General features: G+C 42.8%; 1 protein-coding gene across 6 annotated transcripts in view; it reads left to right on the top strand.

Annotated features, from left to right (window-relative positions):
- The window catches only part of fbn2 (fibrillin 2), a 60,014-nt gene that overhangs the window by 19,197 nt on the left and 17,215 nt on the right, over window positions 1-23,602 (top strand). For 4 of the 6 annotated variants that reach the window (XM_027016131.3, XM_027016130.3, XM_027016129.3 and 1 more), the window contains 29 exons: window positions 152-289; window positions 489-608; window positions 905-1,030; window positions 1,268-1,390; window positions 1,655-1,777; window positions 2,536-2,688; window positions 4,600-4,653; window positions 4,845-4,970; window positions 6,595-6,720; window positions 8,091-8,210; window positions 8,432-8,569; window positions 9,504-9,554; window positions 9,940-10,065; window positions 10,265-10,492; window positions 10,692-10,817; window positions 11,493-11,621; window positions 11,845-11,970; window positions 12,657-12,782; window positions 13,118-13,240; window positions 13,829-13,954; window positions 14,404-14,529; window positions 14,800-14,922; window positions 15,207-15,329; window positions 16,189-16,314; window positions 16,756-16,878; window positions 17,012-17,134; window positions 22,400-22,561; window positions 22,725-22,793; window positions 23,224-23,349. In XM_027016131.3, the coding sequence (XP_026871932.3) occupies window positions 152-289; window positions 489-608; window positions 905-1,030; window positions 1,268-1,390; window positions 1,655-1,777; window positions 2,536-2,688; window positions 4,600-4,653; window positions 4,845-4,970; window positions 6,595-6,720; window positions 8,091-8,210; window positions 8,432-8,569; window positions 9,504-9,554; window positions 9,940-10,065; window positions 10,265-10,492; window positions 10,692-10,817; window positions 11,493-11,621; window positions 11,845-11,970; window positions 12,657-12,782; window positions 13,118-13,240; window positions 13,829-13,954; window positions 14,404-14,529; window positions 14,800-14,922; window positions 15,207-15,329; window positions 16,189-16,314; window positions 16,756-16,878; window positions 17,012-17,134; window positions 22,400-22,561; window positions 22,725-22,793; window positions 23,224-23,349 (3,609 nt within the window). Of the gene's footprint in view, window positions 1-151; window positions 290-488; window positions 609-904; window positions 1,031-1,267; window positions 1,391-1,654; window positions 1,778-2,535; window positions 2,689-4,599; window positions 4,654-4,844; window positions 4,971-6,594; window positions 6,721-8,090; window positions 8,211-8,431; window positions 8,570-9,503; window positions 9,555-9,939; window positions 10,066-10,264; window positions 10,493-10,691; window positions 10,818-11,492; window positions 11,622-11,844; window positions 11,971-12,656; window positions 12,783-13,117; window positions 13,241-13,828; window positions 13,955-14,178; window positions 14,268-14,403; window positions 14,530-14,799; window positions 14,923-15,206; window positions 15,330-16,188; window positions 16,315-16,755; window positions 16,879-17,011; window positions 17,135-22,399; window positions 22,562-22,724; window positions 22,794-23,154; window positions 23,350-23,602 lie in introns of those variants that run through there. The other 2 variants (XM_081702139.1, XM_081702140.1) reach the window with 2 other exon arrangements.

Raw genomic sequence — 23,602 nt, 5'->3', positions numbered from 1 at the left:
GATGGTCAACATACAAACATTTATGTTGTAGCTGAAGTTTACTGATGTATAAAATGCCCATAGAAGACAAACAATCTTCCATTCAATCACACGTCTTTTAATACCAAATGCAGGCCTCACCTGAATGTAAGTAAATGTGGTTTTTTTTCAGTTAGTTTAAACAAGACCATGAACAAATGCCTGCTGATGCCCCACCTGTGTCTTCATGGACGCTGTGTCTCAGTGGGTTCTGGCCACCGCTGTGAATGCAATGTTGGCTACAGATTGGACAGCCAATCGGAGTGCACAGGTAGAGCTACTTCACTGCTTGACTTTGTTGTCTCATATTTAGACTTGATGCACAAGCGTGCTGCTTAAAAGCAAAATGATTACACACAAGAATGTATGTGGTTGGAGTTTATTTTTTAGACAAGGATACTGCTCGAAAAGCAATGAACAATATTTGCAGATTAATAAAATATCTCTTTTCATCCATGTGCCATTGCCAGATGTAGACGAGTGTATGTCTGACCCCTGTGTGAATGGAGACTGCGTCAACACAGCCGGCTCCTACTACTGCAAGTGCCATCTAGGCTTCCATAGGCCTCTGGGCCAGCAGGCCTGCGTGGGTGCGTCTCTGCACGGCTCAATCTCTAGCAGATAGATCTGACAAATTTTGAACAATTACGGAACTTTTTATAAAGACTTTATTACATTTTCTATTAAATTTGATTTGGAATGGGGAAATGTGGGATTTGGAAACATCCAAAAGAAACCTTAATGTCCTTACAATAAGAAACATGGTCACTATGAAAAAATATAAAACATCAAGCTATCGAGCAGTTTTGGAAGGATCCTGTCAGGGCTCATGTTGACTACTCATGTCTCTGTTTGCGTTGGGCTGGTGTGGTGCGTTCCCTGGCAGACACCGACGAGTGCCTGCAGAACGGCCTGCTCTGCCGGAACGGCCGCTGTCTCAACATGCCGGGCAGCTTCCAGTGCATCTGCAACATTGGCTTCCAGCTGACGCCCGATGGCAGGAACTGTGTGGGTAAGGCAGCACCACCTGCTACACCTACAAGCCTCCCACATCAGACGTGAGAGAGTGCAGTTATACGTGGATGTGATGGGTTCGAGCATGGAATGAGCTAATAGCGATACAGTCGTGCATTGTGTTCATCGGTCTTAATGATGCTGTGGTTCTGATAATGCCCATGCCTTAGCAGAGCAATATATATTTAATAACAGCATACTTTTTAAAATACCTTTTCCTCTTTTGCACCTGTAGACAATGATGAATGTGCCATAACAAACATGTGTTTGAATGGCATGTGCATCAATGAAGATGGCAGCTTTAAGTGTGTGTGCAAGCATGGATTCACACTAGCCTCTAGTGGGCGATACTGCACAGGTGTGTACTGTTGCCAAATGTAACGTCCCACACTTTACAACTTTGCCCAAAACTGTCTCACTTGTTATTTCAACACTTGTTATTTTACATTGGATGTATTTCAGCTAAATATTTTTGAGTCCATAAGGGTTCCTTGAGCTCTAGCTAAGACCAGTACAGATCATTTTGGGCGTGTCTCTGATCTGGGGAATTTAAAATATATGCATGTTGTGTATTAGTGGATGTTTGTGTGTGTGTATTCTAACGAGATAGCTATTGTCGCAGATATTGACGAGTGCCTGACCCCTGGGATCTGTGCATATGGGCGGTGTGTGAACACAGAGGGCTCACACAGGTGTGAGTGCTCCGCTGGCCTGGCTGTTGGGCCTGATGGACGCTCGTGTGTGGGTAAGGAGAAATAAAATACACACAGGCACGCACATTCTTTTTAGTTTCTGTGACATGAACAAATTGTCCCCACGGGTAGAGACCATATGTGTCACATGAGTTGTAAACACTGATTCATCCTGTTAGCCATCATATGCGAGCTTGCAGACTTGTTCTATATACATCACCAGTACACAAATACTGATTGCTGTGGAGAGGATGATGTTGCACTAGTAAACAGAGTGAAGACACACGCTCACACGCTCACATGCGCTCAGCCACTCAATCCAAGCCCTCCACTCTCAACAAAATGTGTTACATCAACAACCTGTTTCAGATTTAGGCTGAACACTGAGCCAGGCCGTCCACCGCCAAACTATGCTCCCATCCAGCATCGGCATAACTCACGCAGTGATATAGTCACAATTACTCAAGCTTTCTCTTATTGTCACAGTGGGCTTTTCAGGAAATTGATACTTGCTTCTCAGCAAACACATTAGATCACAAAAATGTCTCAATAGAATTACCCTGTTAATTTCCTTTGTGGGCCACTGTCAGCACAGGACACTGTGATTGTACTGTGGTGTGCGCAGTGCGTTGTTTTACTGAGTATGATTGCTTGAATACAATTGCTTTAGTGTTTAGAATGCGGTTATGTTTTAGTGTGCATGATGTGGGGTCGAGTCCAGTGACCATCTTGATCTTTTGGCGCACACTTGTTGATATGAATGGGTGAAGCCTGATTTCTGCCCCTATTTCTCTTGACCTCCTGCCACCAGACACACACATGCGCAGTACTTGCTATGGCGCCATTAAAAAGGGCGTGTGTGTGCGCCCGTTCCATGCAGCGCTCACTAAGTCTGCCTGTTGCTGTGCCAATACACACTACAGCTTTGGAGAACCATGCCAACCATGCCCTTCTCTGAACTCAGGTACGACTTCGATTTCTTACCCCATGCATGACCTTTTCCCTCTTTGGCACATACACACACTGTTATGGCAGTTTTGTTTGATTAAGCAATTGCCTTGGGTCTGGTTTAAGTTTCGGGGAGATTTTTGTTTCTGACTGGGGAAGGTCTGATTTGAAGCTCAGCAGAAGGGAATTGCTTTTTAGCTCATCTTAATGCTTCTTTAGAAGATAAGAGGATGCACATGAGTGTATTCTGCATGCAGTCAAACAGGTATTTGTGTCTGTATGTGTGTGTCTGTGTGTGCATGCACATGTGAGTGTACATAGTTCAGACTTTTAAGAAACAATCATTTAGAATAAGTCATACTGTAGACTAAATATATGTCAGGTCTTTCAAGGACCTCTAGGTACAGTACAGAAGTCCCATTTAAATTCACTTCAAACTTTAGGGCTATTTGAGCATTTAAATTCACTTCAAGCTTTAGGGCTATTTGAGCATTCATGTCACGTCAAGCTTTTTGCACTTCAAATGAAGTTCAACCTCAAGATGGCTCATTGCTAATTATGAACCCTAATGAACTTCAACTATAAAAAAGTGGTCTATTTCTGCGGCTGTCCTCATCGGTAGCTGTTCATGTCTGAGCCTGAAATAATGAGGGGATTGGGCTCAGGAAATCACCTCCTCCCACTTCATAATGAAATACTTAGACCTACAAGTGCCAGTCAGAGGTTTGTGTATACCTGTATGAAACCAGATTTCTCTAAATGATTTATGCATGTGTTATTTTATCATGTATTATTTTAGGTGGAAATGGAAAGCATGCGCAATTCAATGAAATGTTGATGCAAAGGAAGCAGATTTCTGCCATATGTGTACATGTAAAAATACTGACACACTTACAGTATATATCTTCCTCTGAGTTACTGGCATGATACTTCATTCAGGGGAACTCCCAGCCAGTCAGCATTTTTATTGTGATCCATTTTGTAACACACCTGAGGCAGGTAATCAGTTCTCTATCAGTGCTCTTCATTACCTGTCTGAGGAGTGTGGGCAGCAGACATGTGGACTTACTGGCAGTCCCCATGGACTGAATTGAGCAACCCTTGACCTAAATAACTGTGAAAGTAATTGCTGTGCACAATACAGGCAAACATTGTAATAGGAATTGGCATTCATGAAGACAAGACAAAACTGGCCAGAAGTGATCTCAGAGGGGTGAATTCATTACAGCCGAAATCTGTGATTAATTGCCCCAGAAATATAGTTAAATACTTCCTGGTGTTTCAGCATCAGCTGATAATTCAGAGGAGATTTTGCATTGGAACAGTTGGAAGAATTGCTGCAAAGAAACGAGGATGACCCTTTGTTGAAAAAGGTTTTTGAGGACAAATTTCTTGAATCCCCTAGAAGTTTATTTGAACACCATCACTTGGATACTTCTTATCTTGGGTGTTGTATGTTCAGATGCTTTTTTATATTTAAATAAACTTGCATGACTATGAAAAATTTGTAGTAAGGATATTTAAACTTTTTACTAACCGCATGGTCTAACACTAAGGCTACCTCTGCAAGTTTTTGTTTTGAAACTCTTCACTGTTCAGTTGGCAGTTGAATGGATTGCACCTGTTAAGACATCCTTACTGATGGCTTTTAGTTATATTTCAGGAAGTTCAAAAGAGGAAGTGTAGACATGGGACATGGGAGGTAAGGTGTGACAAGACAAGGCACCATGGATGGCTACTGGGTAGATAGTTAGAGGTCATAGGTCATAGGTCATAGGGCTATTAGTGTGATGAGAGCTCGGCGCTGTGCTTTTTGCTGGTATTTATCTTGACCTCAGGAATAAACAACCTCCACATCTGCGCCATTGTTCAAATGAATGAATTTCATTCAAAACCTAACCTGCATTTTGTCCCTTGCTTTCTCTAGCTGAATTCAATGCCTTGTGTCGAAGCGGGATTGGTTTTTCCATCGATGGAACAGGTATCCCCAGTTCTGTATCTTGTATTGTGGTTTGACATAAACCATACAAGCCTGTGTTTCTAATGGATTCAATGAAGAAACCAGGCCTATGTATAGCATGGTAGTTTTCCTATGGCTTTTTGTCTCAGCTTGACAGCATAGATTGAAAGAATGCAAAATGTATAATTCTGTGATGATCGTTTGGACTACAGACATCAATGAGTGTGCCCTGGATCCTGGTATCTGCTCCAATGGTGCATGTGAGAATCTGAGAGGAGGATACCGCTGTTTCTGCAACACCGGCTTTGAGACTGACCACAGTGGCAGGACCTGCGTAGGTCAGTAACCTGATTAAACCTCAATCGGAGAATATTACTTTATTATATGGGATTAATACTACCGGGATTTCAACTTTATAAAGTAGAGAGAAAAGTTCACATTTCTACTCAATGAAGTGGTAGTCTTTACCTGGTTACCTCTCCGCTGTAAGAAGAAACCAAGCAAGCCAAGGGTTTAAGCTTTGCAGCAGCCCTTCCAGTCTACGTTCCTTCTGGTTCACTATACAGTCAAAACGTTTTCCTAGTTACAGAATGCTACACTCTCTTACAGAGTGTGCCAATGCTCTAGTTTGCTGAGCAAGGCAAATCGCTTTCCATTCATGCTGCAATGGCATCATGTCAGGAGCTGGCGAAGTAAGGCAGACAGGAAGCTGAGAAGATGTAGGAGAGCAGAGTGGGGCCAGAGTGTCTGAGAGAGACAGTCCAGTGGCACAAAAAAGGAGAGAGAGAACAGACAGACTTTTCTTCCGGTCCTCTCTGCTGCTGCAAACCATTTCACCAGCTTTTTAAAGTGTTTTAAAAGAAACTGATCTGGATCTGGGTGGATCCTGAAGAATGAGATAAGACTACTTTAGATTGTAGTGCATATTTATCAGCCTAGTGTAACATGACAAGGCTTTTTACTATGTTTATAGGCAGAACATAAATAAGTTCTTTGACTATGCATAGTTTTAGAAGAGATGGTCAGTTTATTTCTGCTGAATTCTGCCTATTAATTAAGACTAGTGTAATATCATAAAATACCCCACGCTTCAATTTAAATAGTAAGTTTATCTTATTGTGAATTAAAGATCATCTGTAGCATTACAATGTGTTACTAAAATGTCTGCAAAATAAATGCATGAAGAACTTGAAAGTATATTTTAATATCTCATATGTGATTCATTTGCTATTATATTTAAGTTTACTTAACACTAACAGACACTTATGACCATGTTACATGAGGCCCATTAGTTTTGCTAAAATAAAGGCATGTTGTGGTTAATGTTATGTAATACTGATTCAGGTTTTCTGAAGCTCGGAGAGGGTCTAATGTTTTTGTTTTTGGTAGATTGGTGAAATAGTGTAATCTCCTGCTTGTCATGTCACATTACTGCATTCCTCTTCTTTGTGCCTTGGAAAGAACAAAAACCAAGCCTTTAATAGCAGGTCATAAATTCCCAAAGCCTCTTTCTGTCCTCTGTTGTCTCCAAAAGAATTTTATAGAATATGATATCAGTGGAATTAGATTATACTTTCCAAACAAGTGTTATTCTGATTATACAGGCAGAATAGGCCTTTGGGACTGGAAACTTTATAGTAATAACATCTTGGCAAGATTCATAATAATAATAACTACAAATTAGACAGTTAGTCACTGTTCTGCTCTCTTGTAATTGAATGGACCACTTATTGAACCTACAGCAGCCTCAAAGAGTAGAATGAATTTGTCTGAATTGTGTTCATAGTTTCTCTCGAAAATGGACACAAAATGTATTTTATTTATTTGGTGACTCACAAATAACCTTTCTAGTCCACTTGTTTTATGTGTCCTTAATATGTGCTGCGGAGGACATGCTGAGATCTATGTGTCTGGCTTTTCATAGAAGATCTCAAAGCAACGTTCTCCGTTTTCCCCTCGCAGATGTTGATGAATGTTTGGTGAACCCACTCCTCTGTGATAATGGCCTCTGCCGGAACATTCCAGGGAGCTACACCTGTACATGCCCCAAGGGCTACCTCTTCAGACAGGACTCGGAGACATGTGAAGGTGAACCGAAGGAGACACCTGGTGGACAGCAGTCTCTGATGCACTGGAGAAGCTTTTCCAAGCCTGTGTGGTTTAAAACATATCTGAAATTTCTCACTGAAAAAAAATGAACCCATTTGTGGCCTATGTTTGCAAGCTATTATTATAACCAACAATGCTATGGAAAATTGTCTTCCTCAAGACCTTGAGTATGTCATAAGTGTTGGAATACATTTGTTCAGTTTTCCTTAAACAGCTACACGTCAGTAATGCTGTAATGCTGAATGAGAGCCAGTTTTCACCCTGGCTCTCATGTGGGACTAGCGTTCAGTGTTCAGTTTTGACTTCCAAGGCTTGTCCCTGTCAAATCTTTAGACCTTTATTGGATTTTTGTGGCAAAGGAGACGCATGGAAGCGCATCCTTGGCTTTTCCTCAGGGTCCAGGGGTTTTACTGAGATATAAGTTTGGGGTCTCAGTGCAGCTGGCTGGTGGACAGAGCCCTTTGGATTTTAGGTGTCGTAATGGACACCAGAGGGAAAAAACAGGATGTTTTTATGGCTGGAACAGGAGCATGGGAAGGCTTGGGGTGGAGGGATATGCTACGGCCACCGGCAGAACAGCTGGACAGTGTTTTGGATGGAAGAGGAACAAAAATCTGCAGCTGTGCATAGTTCTAAAAGCTATGCTGTAGTACATCGCATGCACACACCCACACATATACACACAGAACAAGAGCAGGCGTTTTGGTTTTGCTTTCACTCTGTAAAACGTTCTCTAAAACTCTTCCATGCTTATCTTTCTTTATACTCACTTAAGGTAATTGCATCACACACCCTTCAGCTTTGAGGGGCTCTTCCCCGAACTCTGCCTTAAAACAGACCCTTATGAGTCATATTTATTTGAAACCAAATGATTCATCTGTGCCTCCTAGCCACGTCACCGTTTGCAATAAATCAATGTGAAATCAGTTCACAACCTTATGACATTCTGTGCTTTTTCGGTTGCTTTTACGTGGAGTGCTATTTTTCCTGCACTCCTAGACATTAACAGTGGATGAAACATTGTGATATTCTCCAAGTAACAAAGCTGACTGTATCTACAGTGTCTGGAATGGTGAGATACGATCTGGCCAGGAGTGTTTCTGCAGCGGGCCATAGTGATTTGTTTTACTGTCTTCTACTGTTTATGCCTTTTACCCAGAAATGCACTGTAGATTTAATGTCCTCATGAGGTCCTATTTGGCTTTCAAAAGAATGATGTTGATAACACTGACATACAGTACAAATACAAAAGCTTGTAAATGTACACTAAACCCTCATGGTTTCACTATGTGTGCTGAGCTAGGGAGCTCTCTGCTAATACCTCTTCAACTTTCTCCTTTTTGCTGCAGACTTGAATGAATGTGAGAGTGGTCCATGTGTTAATGGAGTTTGTAAGAACAATGTGGGCTCTTTCTCCTGTGAATGTTCTCCTGGCAGTAAACTGGACCCAACTGGTCTCATCTGCATTGGTAATTGTACCCAGATGGACACACCCATACACATACAAACACACTGAACTAATGATAATACAGCAGCCAATTCAATAAATAGTCTAAATTCGAGGGGGAGAGGGTGTACATTATTAGATTTTATTATTATAAACTTCCAATAAGTATGTGATTTTAACTTCTCTCTCTTTGACAATGTGCATTAGTTGCATGTGTTTTGAGTGAACTTGTGGCTTCCGTAGACTCCCTAAAGGGCACATGCTGGCTTAATATCCAGGACGGCCGCTGCGAGGTGAACGTTAACGGCGCCACCCTGAGGTCAGAGTGCTGCGGCACGCTGGGGGCAGCGTGGGGGAGCCCCTGCGAGCCCTGCCAGGCTGGTGCGTCCATTCTCTCTTGGGCAGCTCGAACACCTGGCTTCTGTTGACGCTTTCCCAATATGTTTTTAGCTAACTGCACCTGCGTACACTCTGATTCACTCTTTCAGAATGCACTTTAGCTGGAACAACTAACACAAGGCAGTGATTCCTCCTTTTTATTTGTAAATTCTAAAATTCTCCTGTTTACTCCCATCAGGCCATTGTAGTTTTCTGTTTAGATGCTGTAGCTGTAGGTGAAATAAAATTTTTTAAATGTAAATCCATTGACATCCCACAGGCTTTTTAATAGCCTCAACCGAGCTATAGCCAAAGTTTATTTTTAGGTTTGAATCATTTCTCCTTGTTATCCCAATGGTTGAGATATATTTATCATCATGTACTTCTGCCTAAAAACTCTATTATGTCATCCAGTGAACTTGCACCAATACAAACTGACAAGGCCTTGGCCCAAGTTGTGTCAGAAGTGAATTGCAGCTGGCACTGGTGTTCTGTCATTGAAATGGATACTGTAGCCCGCTGTTGTGGATGACTGGATAGCCCATTGTGCTCTCTCATGTGGTCTGAACCTGTGCCAGCGCCTTTAGGCGTCTGGCTACTCTCCCCTGTTCTTACCACCGTTTGGTTTGAATGGGCTAACTACCATGCTCTCTGTGTTTGCTCCTGGGCATGCCACTGTCGCAAGAGGCTCCCAGTTCTGACCACAGCAGGCTCTGGGATCACCTCATTAACTAATTCTCACTGAAATCTAGAGCACTGGAAGCAAAGTAAATGGTGTGTGCAATGGTGCCCTGGGTGCAGCTGTTTGTGCCCAGGATTTGAGGCGATATAAACTTAGATTTTCATCAGATTAAGATAAAATATACTTGAATATGTCAGTTATTCTGCAGGTCTTGAAACGTATGTCGTAAATTTCTTTCTTGAATATCACTTTCAGATCCTGTTTGTGAAAGAGGGTTTGCTCGACCAAGAGGGACCACTTGTGAGGGTGAGCATTTAAAGTGATGTGCTTGGTTATTTGACATTTGCTTATGGGTTTTGTTTGATACTAATGTTTGTACAAAACTGTTTATTTTATGATAACACTTTGATCCTAGATGGTTTAGGTATTAACAGTAGAAGTATAATATACAGCATATACAGTATAGACAATATTGTAAGATACCATAAACAAAGAAATTAACCTTAACAAGAAGAAAATAAATATAACTGGCTTTTAAATATGAGTATAACTGGCTTTTCACTCAATCTTCTCGTTAATTCCAGTTCATGGAATGGATAATGATTAAATAATTTTAAAGTTTACATTATGGGGGAACCGTATGTATTCACCTCTCTCTCTCTCTCTCTCTTTCTCCCTCACTCTCTCTCAGATGTAAATGAGTGTGAGGTGTTTCCCAGAGTGTGTCCCAATGGGTTCTGTGTGAATACAAGAGGATCTTTCAAGTGCCAGTGTCCTGAAGGCCTCACACTGGACGCCACTGGACGCCTCTGCATAGGTGATACACCTCTCCCCTTTACGCCCACGGCGCATTCTTTCTCTGTCCGAGGGCACATCAAGATTTGTGCCCTGGTACAGGTTCTGTCAAAGGGTTCTGCAGTTCTGCATTTCACAGATCTTCAGTGTGTCAGTTTCGATTTAGTACTGAGGACAGCAGTGTGCAAACTGAAAATACGCTTCTGTTTCGTCCTTCCTAGACACTCGCTCGGAGCACTGTTACCTAACCTATGATGAGGATGTGTGTGGCCAGCCAGTACCCGGAAGGTTCCGGATGGATGTGTGCTGCTGCACGGTCGGTGGGGCTTGGGGGAAGGAGTGTGAGGCATGCCCAGAGCCTGGCACACGCCACTACGAGGCATTGTGCCCCAGAGGACCTGGCTTTGACAACCGCGCCGACGTGCTCACAGGCAGACCCCTGTATAAAGGTGACAATTATTGTCTCTTCCGTGGTGTTGAGAGAGATCCATGTGCCTTCACTTTTGTGTTGTTTTTTTTATATTTTGGCTGTTGCTGTGTTGAATCGTTTGGTAGGAGTCACTAAAAACAAAAGTAGAGTTGCTTGGCTTGATTCATTATTTTTGCAGTTTTGTCAATATATTTTGATCAAAATCATTCCTTTGGCAGACATCAATGAATGCAAAATGTTCCCCAGCATTTGCACTCATGGGACATGCCGGAACACAGTTGGCAGCTTCAGATGTCGTTGCAACGGAGGGTTTGCCCTGGATACAGAGGAACGAAACTGCACAGGTAATGCTATCCACTTGGAACCAAAATCACATACTGTATTACACTTTGCAACTCTTTACTTGCAAATGACCGATCAGGAGAAAAACACCCTTAATTCTTTGATAAATGTGTTTACTCTTACTTTAGATACAGTTAATTGAAAGTGAGGTTCATCATTTTTGGAGTCCTCTAATGCCTACAATTACAATTGAAACACTGAGAAGCCCTTGCAGTCCACCCAGTTAAACTATGCTCCTCTTTCACGTATATATTTGATATGCCCATTGATCACGTGTAGCTAGTGGGCTACTGGTAAGCCCCATAGGTTGGGCTAAGAGGCCAGAAACCAGCAGCTCTGTTATGGCTGAGGCACAGCCTGTTTTAGGGCCACAGGGTCAAATGAAGAAACTAATAGACACGTAATGCATTGCCATATTGCATTTAACATTTTCTATGAGGTTTTGAAGGGATGATTCCAGGTCTAAAAACACTTTTAAAAAATCAAAGGACACCTTTAAATAGTTTAATTTAAGTAAATATTTACAGTCAGTAGTAAAGGTCTTCTGCACTTTCATAACACTAGTGTTGATGGGTTGCTTTAAGGGGTGCATCAAAGTTTGATGGTGCTTTACAGTCTTCATTGTGTGTGTGTATATGTGTGTTTGGATGTGCATGGGTGTGCGTCTGTGAGAACAGATATTGACGAGTGCAAGATCTCCCCCGACCTGTGTGGGCATGGCACATGTGTGAACACCCCGGGCAGTTTTGAGTGTGACTGCTTGCCAGGTTATGAGAGTGGCTTCATGATGATGAAGAACTGCATGGGTGAGTTCCATAACTTCCCTTCCAATTTCCAACCCACTGCCTATGTTTCTACAGGATGGATACTGATGTGTTCCTCACTACTGGTCAGTAGGACATAGAATGAATGTAGTGTTTGCACTGTTGTATTGCACTTTTTTTAGCTGAGGTTGCTGAAGTACAGCTGTGTGTGTGTGTGTGTGTGTGTGTGTGTGTGTGTGTGTGTGTGTTTGCATGTGTTTTACAGATATTGATGAGTGTGAACGGAACCCTGCGCTTTGTCGAGGAGGCTCTTGTGAAAACACAGAAGGAAGTTACCAGTGTGTGTGCCCACCTGGCTACCAGCTGTCTCCCGATGGCGATGCCTGTGAAGGTGACAACACACACACACACACATATACACACACACACACACGTCATGTCATGTGTGTCATGCTGTCATGTTCTTACTGTGCTGCCATGGCTCCTCCCACCATCCCCTGATGCCCTTGACAGACGTTCTCATGTAATATGGGTTTTAGACACATGCACACCGTCAAAACCAGAATAGCACTTCATTGATTATTTCTCTATTTCTACAATTATGATTTTCTTTCTCTCTCACTACCTGTTCTGCTCCTTATGATTTAAATTGTGGTTATTATGGAGTCCGTTGTCGGCCAGAGGAGTATGGACACCACCTTTTGAGCCTTAGTTCCTCTCCAGGTTTCTTCCTCGTGCTCTAGGGAGTTTTTCCCTGCCGCTGTCGCCCTTGGCTTGCTCACCCATCCACAGTTGCCTTGTCTGGATTATGAGATTTGATGTTATCACCTAAAGCAGAATCGTTTTAAGCATGAGCAGACTGTCTCTTCAAGCTGGCTCTGCTGGGGAAAGACAGCAGTCTTCAATGGAGGCTTCAGGAAAGATGATCTCACAAGGTGTTTCTTAGATCAGTGCTACTGAAGGAGTCTCATTCATGCCTTTCTAGCCAGAAGAGTTAACATGGCCATGATTCTTATGGATCTGATTTTTGCTGGAATGGAATGTGCGTGCATAATTCGTGTGTTTGTGTCCGTCCAGACGTGAATGAGTGTGAGCTGAGTGCCACTCTCTGTCGGAATGGTGAGTGTGTGAACGTGGCAGGCACTTACCGGTGTTCCTGTTCCCCTGGATACCAGTCAACCCCTGACAGGAAAGGGTGCACAGGTAAAGCACTGCACATGCAGAACTCAGCAGCTGAACTACCAACATATGGTACATGTAGGAAAGTGATCACTTCACCCAGCTGTAAAATTTAGGATTATGTACACATTTGTAATTTTATTTCCGCTGTGTTGTTTCTGCACTATTGATCAATAATCTACTTAATGATTCTTCTACTTGCTTGATTTCCTTCCTTTGTGCAATTACTGCGTGTAATATTTATCGACTCATTGAATCTGTTCATGAATTGAACCACCACTGAGTGTCATAAACTACCCAGCCGCTGCATCAGCTGTGCGTGACTCTCCATCTGACTCATTCTCCACCATGTGTTTCAGACATAGATGAGTGCGCCATTGAGAACGGGGGCTGTGACCTGCACTGCACTAACTCAGAGGGCAGCTACACCTGCAGCTGTGGGCACGGCTACATGCTAATGCCAGATGAGAGGATGTGCACAGGTATAAGACAGACAGCACCTCTGTGCCACCGTGAACAGACCAGGGGCCCTGTGCCACTGAAGGAACACCCTTGGAGAAACTGCCTGTCCCACCTGTTTCAGCTTGGTGAATGATTATGAAGCAGTTTGTGAGATGGATGATGGGTGTTGGAGCAGGGAAGATACAGGGTAATGCAGGGGCAGGGTGGGTTAGTGGGATGGAGGACAGCTGTTACGGGCCATCACTGCACACACATGGACATGACACCACTGTAGCCCATGTCTCTGGGAATTTAGAGAGTCATAACTGCTGGGTTTCAAAGTAGATAAGTCATGGCAGGGGAATGTGAAAGGCTGAAGAAGGTGCGTTCTGGAATGTGCTCAGCTAACACACACGCATACACTTCAAACAAAAGCTTAGAAATGACAGTGAGTTTTGATGGTTGAAAGGTAAAGAGCTGTTTAACAGCTGCATCTCATTCTCTCACTCTCCTGCTCTCTCAGTTTCTATGTCTCTCTGCTTTGTTTCTCTTTCTCCCTCCCTCTCTCTCTCGCTCTCTCTCTCTCTCTCTCCCTCCCTCTCTCTCTCTCTCTCACTCTCTCTGTCCAGATGTGGATGAATGTGAGGAAGAGCCTGATATATGTGATGGTGGTCAGTGCTCTAATGTCCCTGGAGCGTACCACTGTCTCTGTTATGATGGATTCATTGCCTCCGTGGAAACAAAATCATGTATAGGTAAATTTGACTTAAAGAAAACTACATATGTATACAAATAAAACTAATATGCAGAAACAATTAAATAAAAAAGTTAATTAGTTTTCACACACAAAGTTGAGATATTTTCCCTATATGACAGTCCCTTCATGTCCCGTCCAATAATTATTCGTGACTACCAATTAAAGTACTAGTAGTTACTAGTAATATTACACATTCACATTCTTTAAACTATCTGGAATTAGCCTTGCCTCCTGCCACCCTGCTCACCAGCCCTCCAGGCGAGACACCAGCCCTCCAGGCGAGAGTCGTCAGGGTTGAATAAAGACCCACAGTGAGCAGAGTCTCTCTCTCTCTCTCTCTCTCGAGCATCTGCCTACCACACTTAGCCAGACCCTCGTTTGTTCTGCTGAGCATCTCGAGGTGGGGGTTTGGCAGAGGATCACTGTATGCTTGTACCATTCCTGCAGATGTAAACGAGTGTGAGATGGATGCCAACATCTGCCTGTCTGGGGAGTGCGAGAACACCAAGGGCTCCTACATCTGTCACTGTGAGCTGGGCTACTCAGTGAGGAAGGATGCTTCTGGCTGCACGGGTGAGAAGCGACTTGCGGTTCTGTGAAGCTTAAGCATTATGTGCATAATGTGACGTCACATTAAATTGTCATACACATGTAAATTGGCTTTATGAATTATTTGTTGCAATTATTTGGGAATGTTGTTGTTAAACAATAAATTACCATTTCCCTACAGTTACAGATATTAAAACCTGCCTTACACCAGGAGATGCAAACCATTCTCCACACTTGTACAGGCTTTAGCTATGATGATGAAAGGATCAAAACAATCCTGTTTGTCTTTGATAGACATTGATGAGTGTAAGACTGATGCTCACAACTGCGCCATGCACGCCACTTGTGCTAACACTCCTGGCAGTTTCCGCTGCTCCTGCAGAGAGGGATGGGTAGGTGATGGAGTGAAATGTATCGGTAAGAACTATCTCCATTAACTCTGATTCAGCCTCAACCTTGAATTAAATGGCCACTGCTGATCTGTAGAACTTGCTAAGGGATATTGGACAAACTAGCTTAAATGTGAAATACAGACTTAAGGTAGGGAGAGTGAAGGAGAATTTTCAGGGATATGCTCATAGGTAAAGAGTGACTTTTCGCCTGTGGGCATCTACCCTGATGGGTGTATAACATGACGGGCATCTAACCTGACAGCCCTAAAACCTGATGAGCATCTAACCTGATGTGTTTGGCCCACGTAGACCTGGACGAGTGTGCCAGTGGGGTGCACCGGTGCAGTGCCAGTGCAAGGTGTGTGAACACACCAGGCTCATACCACTGCACCTGCTCCGATGGCTTCAACGGCGATGGCTTCATCTGCTCAGGTCAGACAAAGTTTGGAGATGCGTCCACCTCACGGAGTCACCATTTTATTGCCTTTTTTTGGGGGGGGGGATTTTTTAACAGGTACCTTGATTCTTTATTTGTGTCTTTTCAAGGGCTAAAACCAGAACTTATTATGACCAAACAGATGTTAGTTCTGCCAAGCCACCATGGTGGTTATTTTGTGACATGATCTAAAACAATGCTTGCTGTCGTGATAACTGTGATGGCCCAAGTGCTGCAGGGCAAGGAACAGGACGTACAGACCTCTCTCGATGAAGACTGGCATTTATTAGACACAACACAAACGATAAACACAATGGCCCTCACGTGGAACAAGAAGGGTGAACACAAGCAACATCTAACACAGACACGACTACAAGTTCAATGTGAAATACAAATAGTCACAAAAAGAATCAAAGACAGACAAACAGGCACACACCAACAGGGGTTTAAATACATACATACATAACAACAAACCAGGTGCGGGTGTGTGCTAACAACAGCGGAGTGGTTACAAACAAGACAGTTATTGAACTCCCACTGCACGTGGCGGACCATACCACATGAACAGTGGGAAGGGGAGCATTCTGTGACAATAACTCAGATAAAATAATTAACCCCTTACATTCCAAGCAACCACAGAATATTACAGACTTTTTTCTTATACAACTATTAATATTAGGTTAAAAAAAAGTGACTGAATAATTGACCTTATTTTTAATAACCCCGTGACAAGCCTTAAGGTTAAGGTATCATTTTAATATAATACAAAGACTTTTGGGCTCAATCCCCATGTCAGATCTAAAGAAGTGCCAGTAGCTTATGTCATAAAGTGATCTTTTGTGAAATGTGATGCAGATGTGGATGAGTGTGCAGAGAACGTAGACTTGTGTGAAAATGGCCAGTGTCAGAACCTCCCTGGAGGCTACCGCTGTGAGTGTGAGATGGGCTTCACCCAAGCCCCTGACAGCAGAGCGTGCCAAGGTGATCCTCTACAATGCACACACATACATGAACTCACACGCATACCACACCCATAAATTCATTTTATTTATTTTTTTTATTTTTGCAAGAGCACTGAATTGGTTTCTATGAACGTTTCTCTTAATACTTAACAAGTACTCAGTAAAAAGGAGAAGAATAGTGCAGCATTGTGTCATGGGAAACTATATGATGCTATTTCACTGCATGAAAGAACAATTTCTGTTCATTTGTTAGCGTCCTCCATAGAGGAAGTGTACAGTGGTACAGTGTACAAAAACTCTCCTGTTATTCCTAAAAACTAATTTTCCTCAGTCCAAACTTTTCTATAATAGTTCTAAATGATACACAGTTCCAGTTCTGTTCTCCTGATGAGCTGATGATGGTGAAAGTTTCTTTATAATAGTATCACTGCATTACGCAAATATTTGTCATTTGTTGCAGATGTTGATGAGTGTTCCTTTCAGAACATCTGTGTGTTTGGCACATGTAAAAACCTCCCTGGAATGTTCCGCTGTGTCTGTGAAGAGGGCTATGAGCTGGATAGATCGGGGGGTAACTGTACAGGTACACTACATACTACTTTAACATATAGAAGCACTGTAGCATTGGATCAGGAATTAATTCAAAATGATCTTATCTAAAATGCTCTGTGTCTCAGACTGATTGCTTTGGTTGTGATTTGGTTGTTTTTGTGTAGATGTTAATGAGTGCTTGGACCCCATAAACTGCGTGAACGGACACTGTGTGAACACACCAGGCTCTTATGAATGTAACTGCCCCATAGACTTTGAACTCAACCCAACCGGTGTTGGTTGTGTTGGTGAGTATAATATTTACTGCTGTTCCTGCTGTAGTTTGACATGTTGGTCATGTAGATTATGTGAAAATGTTATGACTAAATGTAGCCGAGTGGTAAAATGTATTTTCATTTAATTAATTTGTATTTAACAATATAGGCTTTTATTTTGACATTGCAGCTTTTATTGCAGCAGATGTCTACTCAGTAAGTGGTAAGGGCCATCGGGTGTAGCAATAACCACTACCGTATTTTTTTTTTCTGATTGCTTCTTTTATTTCATGTATATTTGCATTGCTTAGTAGTGCATAGTTTAGTCTATTTCACAGAATACGGTAGTGGTGCAGGTTGGTACTGGTGGAGTCCAGAGTAGAGCTCTCCATAGGAAAGACTTTCATCTGGACATCCACAACAATGGGGCTTTTGGACTTGAGTGCAGCGCTCATAGCTTCAGCAGATCTCCTGTCAACAGCTTCCACAGAGATGGTAGTGGCTTGTGTGCAATATCCTTCAGATTTCATGGACTGAAAGGCTCAATCCCTAGAAATGAGTATTGGAGCATAAATGCTGAAAAAATGTGTGAGGTGGATGAAGTAGCTCCTGGCCTAAATTAAGAGTAGTATGGGGACATTCAGCAGCAATTTCAGGAACTCAGTAGGAAGCATGAGGAAGCTATGGAAGCCATTGCCAGTTTAAGTAATGGATCAACCAGGTCTTATATCTATGTACCAAGGGAAAGACACATGGGGAATTGAGTAAGAATGGGAGGGCCATTGATGAGTTTATTGAAGAGGTAGAGAGGGTGTTGCGGGCCAGGGATCAACCCCTTGAGGATGAGTCAGAGTATGTACTCTCACTTTTAAGAGGAGCAGCCTTGGAGGAAGTCAGGTTACAGATGGGGAAGAGGCCATCTGCATTATTGACCTCTTTTTGTATTTGAGAGCAGCTTTTAGAGAAAAGCGCATTGTGTCTCAATTATTACACACTTTCTATGGTTGTAAACAGGTATAGGGTGAAGACCTTCATGCGTATTCTCATGCACTGTTCCAGCTACTGAGTTCTATATTGAGGCAGCATCAGAGACTATCAGAGACCAGTTCATTGAAGGGCTGAGGGATGCAAGCCTTAGGAGAGAGATAGGTAAACTTGTTAGAGAGAAGCCACAGTTAGCTTTCATTGAAGTAAGGGATGAAGCCAAGCCATTATATGGTCTTTGGAGGACCTCAGGCTGTGTGCTAAGGGGAGTAGGAATAGGGGTGCAATGTGTGAAGATCTGTCGGAAGCGAGGTGTTCTGCCATTGACTTGCTAGCCAAGCACACTGTAATTTTAGAGGATGTTCTTAAGATGTTGACTGAGCAGGGTAAGGATATTATTGAGTTGACTAAAGTGGTCAAAGAACTCAGCCCACCCAGGCCTAAGACTGAGTCAGCAGCTACACATAGGCTGAACACAAAGATTAGGTTCACTGATGATGGTCAGCCCATATGTTATAAATGCAATGATGTAGGTCATATTACCTAGAAGTGTGTCCATGGAAAAAAGAGCCATCTAATCCACCTCCCACAGTTCAGCTGCCCTTGACAGTGCGGTGCGAAAGCAGACCATAGGTTCTCCCTGCACACAATCTAGCTGTAGCAGACTATTGGAATGTGCTGTTGAGACTTGCCCAGTTGTAGGTGGGCCAGAGCTACATGTTTACTCACTGGGAAATTAGAAAGCACATCTCTAAACTTTTGAAACTTTTGAACTTTTGATTGAGGAAAGCACTAGTGCATATGCTTCACCTATTGTCTTGGTCAGGAAGTCTGATGGTAGTCTAAGGCTCTGCATAGACTACAGGTGACTAAACGCAAAGACCAAACATGATGTTTTTCCTCTACCAAGAATAGATGAAAGCTTTGATGCATTGTGAGGAGCCAAGTTTTTCTCAACAATAGACTTTGCTAGCAGTTATCATCAGGTTGCGGTTCATGGATGGGACAGGCATAAAATGACATTTACCACTCCCTTTGGAACTTACCAGTATAAAAGGATGCCCTTTCGGGTTTGTAATGGTCCTTCAACATTCCAGCGTCTGATGCAGTCCAAAATGAATGACCTAGTTTTCAGGATTATGTTAAATATATTTGGATGACATGCTGGTATACTCTCAGACATTCGATGAGCACATGGAGAGGCTCCAGATTGTACTGACCTGGCTGAAAAAGACAGGTCTTAAAGTGAAGCTTGAAAGGTGTAATTTTTTACAGGAGGTTTGTTTCCTGGGCCATGAGATACTAGCCAAAGGCATTGGTACAGATCCTGGCAAGGTTGAAGCAGGCAAATAATTGAAAGTTCCAAGCACGGTGAAGAAGTTTTTCTCTTTCTTGTTTCCTGGGCCATGAGATACTAGCCAAAGGCATTGGTACAGATCCTGGCAAGGTTGAAGCAGGCAAATAATTGAAAGTTCCAAGCACGGTGAAGAAGTTTTTCTCTTTCTTGTTGAATATGAATGCCAAGCATCATTTGAATTGTTAAAATTCATCATAGAGACTGATAGTAGCCATGGATTAGGTGCGGTGCTCTACCAGCTTGTGGGTGATTGCAAAAGGGTTATAGCATATGCCAGTAGAAGGCTTCATAATGCAGAGAGAAATTATAGCAGTATGAAATTTGAACTGCTTGCTCTTAAATGGGCCATCACTGAGAAATTTAGAAGATATCTTTTAGAAGCTAAGTTTGTTGTCTATACAGATAACAAGCCTCTGTAGGATAGCTCAATTAGCTGTATTTGATATTGAAGTTAAATATCACCCAGGGAGATGCAACACAGCAGCAGATGCCCTCTCTGGGCAGCCGCTAACAGGGGAGCCTGATGGTAACAAAGATGAGGAGTATGATGGATGTGTTGCTATATGTAATGTGGTGGATAGGGGAACTCCCCTAGATTCTGAAGTAATAGAAGCGGGAATCAAGTGCTGCAAGGTTAGATTCAGGCTTTAGGGTCTGGATTGATCAATGAAGGAAGTGGTCCGCAGGACAATACCTCTAATTTCCCTTGTTACACTAGGACAGAGCTTGCTACTTTCCAAGACACGGACCCTACACTGATTGTTTTTCTGAGTTTTTGGGATAGATAGAGAAAGCCCAGTAATCAGGAAAACTCTTCTCTGTCTAGACCAGTGAAGTGTTTGCTAAAGCAGTGGAGGCACATCCAAGAAAGAGAAGGGTTACTATACCCTGTTGTTGTTGATCCTCGCCATGGTGAGTGCAGCAGTTGCTTTTGCCTACGTGTTTGAAAGCAGCCGTACTGAAGAGCGTTCATGATAACATGGGACATCGAGGGATTGAGTGTACATTAATGCCACTAAAACCTAGATGCTTCTGGGTGGGTATGTACCATGATACTGAGCTATGGATGAAAAAATGCCAAAGGTGTATATTAACCAAGATGTCCCAGCCCAGGACACAGCCCCCTATGAAGTCTTTCTTAGCTTTACGCCCTCTTGAAGTCATAGCAGTTGACTTTACAGTTCTCAGACCAGCGTCACGCAGGAGAACATGTTGGTAGTAACTGACATGTTCACCAGATTCACTCTGGGCTTACCTACTAAGGATCAGAAGGCAGGAACCACAGCAAAAATCCTCCTCAAAGAGGGGTCTAGGAAGTACGGGGTACCAAAGAGATTGCACTCTGATCAGGGTAGAAATTTTGAAAGTGATCTGATTGCTGAGTTGTGTAGGCTTTATGGAGTGAAGAAAACACAAAGCACGCCATATTGCCCACAAGGGAATTTGCAGCGTGAACATTTCAATAGAATGCACCATGATTTGCTACACACTCTTAGCCCTGAAAGGAAATGCTGTTGGCCAGAGCATCTCTCAGAACTTGTTTATGACCCTATAATATTACACCTCATGCTACATTGCGATACTCACTGTACTACTTACTTTTTGGAGCAGAACTTCATCTCCCAGTAGACGCTCTGCTAGGTCAAGAAAGGGTGGCAGACAAAAAATATGACTGGGTAGCTGTTCACCAAGAGAGACTGAGAGAATCCCATGAAAAAGCCAAGGAGTATATAGAGCACAAGGCAGTTGAAAGAATATCATAGTTTAGTGACAAGGTGTATTGTCTGTCTGTCAAGGTCGGTCAGCGTGTCTATCTGCGCCATAGACCTATAGGTAGAAATTAGATCCAAGATTCCTGGGGTCCTACAGTCTACAGGGTGGTGGAGATTCAGGGCATTACACATGCTGTTGAGCCTGTAGAAGGTGGGTCTCTTATGAGGGTACATAGGGTAGATTTGCGTCCTTGTGTACACCTGGTTGCTGTGCCTGAGAATAAATTGAGTCACACCTAATATCCAGTGTGTAGTCTCTTCCTGAAGAACCTGTGTCGGACCTGTCTGGGCCAGAGTGTTTGGTACTTGGGACAGGACATTATCCCAAGCTGGGAGAAAGAGAAGAGTTAAACATGGAACCTATTGCATTTGGAGGCGCATATGTAGAGTGTGGGTCAGAACCTTCTCACTCTAATCAGGCTGCAGCCGACTGTGCAGAGCCACTAAGTGATGAGTGTGATGTTGAGCCTATACCAGAACCCTCTGGGTCTGACCAGTTTGATGGGGACTGTACAGAGCCAGTAGATGTGGAGTGTGATGCCAGGCCTACATTGAGACCCCTAGGTGATGTACCAGAAGTTGGGAAAGAGGTTAAGAATATGTACTAAGTCACCGAGGACGTAGACAGTAAGCATGGGAGAATGTAGCCGAGTGGTAAAATTTATTTCATTTAATTAATTTGTATTTAACCATGTAGGCTTTTATTTTTACATTTTGGTTTTAAGTTGATATTGGTGTGATGTCACTCGCGCGCCTTACATTTGCTTTTGTGAGAAATGTATGTCAAGTCGGTATCGGAATATAATGGCTACTAATTCGATGTCCAAGGATTGGCTATACTGATGCTCATGCTCGTGGATTCTACACTAACTAGCAGGGTAGTGAATGAGAGATGTCTACCCATTAAGTGGTAAGGGCCATCGGGTGTAGAGATAACCACTACCATATTTTCTTCTGATTGTTTCTTTTATTTCATTTATATTTGCATCGCTTTGTCTATTTCACTCCATTTTACTTATATCTTGAATTGAATAAACTACTTTCCTCCTATTGACCGCTATCCTGCGGTAGCAGACAGAAGAAAAAAATTATTTTTGTGTCTTGTTTGGCTCAGATGCAAGATAAATAATAAAGCACTTTGGTATATGTTTTCTCTTTTTGTCTCTCGCTGTCCTACTATTTCAGACCCACGAGTGGGGAACTGCTTCTTGGAGGTGGGAGTCCGTGGGTGGGGGGTGCTGGCCTGCAGCGTGGAGGTGGGCTTTGGAGTCAGTCGCTCCTCCTGTTGTTGTTCCCAGGGCCAAGCCTGGGGAACCCCCTGTGAACCCTGCCCTTCTGTCAACACCTGTGAGCCCTTGGAACCATTACGCTCCTGTTACACATTTTGAAAGTTTAATATTTTCTATTTTTAAGTAAGGTTATATTAGGCATACACCTAAGCCTGTTTTTTTAACCTAGATGGTAAATGAACAGAGACACTGTTCCTCACAACTGTACCTTGTGTTTGTAGCGGATTACAACACACTTTGTCCCGGGGGAGAGGGATTCAGGCCCAATCCAATTACAATCATCCTGGAGGGTAACATTTCTAACACCACAGCAGTTTGGTTTTTTCCCCTCCACATTAGATGCCATTATTATCTGTATAAATCTGGTATGTGCTTGATTTGATTTCACTGAAAGTCTTTGTAGCATCTCGTCAGTTCATTTTGGTGTTTCACAGTATCAGACCATAGCTGTGGTAAATCTAAACATAAGTGACCATATTTACAGTTTGCATTGTCTTAAATGGTGATATAGTTATGGTATGGTGAGTAGCATAGCCACAGCAAAATCCTATGCAAATAACTTTATTTTAGTAGCATGAGGTAACATTCTAGAGGTGTTTTCATTTGAAACCTCTGATCAAACCTGAGGTGGTCTTTTGAACTCTTGTTTAGCATGGCTGGCATGCTGTGGACATGTCTGCCAGCTCTGAGGGATTCTGATCCATCTCCTTCTGCTCCCAGACATCGATGAGTGCCAGGAGCTTCCCGGCTTATGCCAGGGTGGGAATTGTGTCAACACCTTTGGCAGCTTCCAGTGTGAGTGCCCGGATGGCTACCACCTCAACATGCACAGCCGCATCTGTGAGGGTGAGTCAGGATGCTGCCCTGGGGAAAGAGAGAAGAGAGGATGCTCAGTGAGAATTAAGTCAGGGAAATTTGTTTGAAACATTGCCTCATGCAAAATTACAGTTAAGAATAGGAAAAGGAACTGCAGCACAGTGTAGTCATATTGTTCTGATTTAGCGGCGCATTTAATCAGCAATATTGAACTGCAGTCAGTGTAGTCCCCAAGCTGACATGTTTTTTATTTTTCTTTGTGCTCTCATGGAACTTGGCTGTT

Source organism: Electrophorus electricus, chromosome 19 (assembly GCF_041902795.1).
Source record: "Electrophorus electricus isolate QZ-2024a chromosome 19, ASM4190279v1, whole genome shotgun sequence".
NCBI classification, from domain to species: Eukaryota; Metazoa; Chordata; class Actinopteri; order Gymnotiformes; family Gymnotidae; genus Electrophorus; species Electrophorus electricus.
The sequence above is the reverse complement of the archived record's forward strand: the minus strand, read 5'-3'. Positions and strand labels throughout refer to the sequence as shown.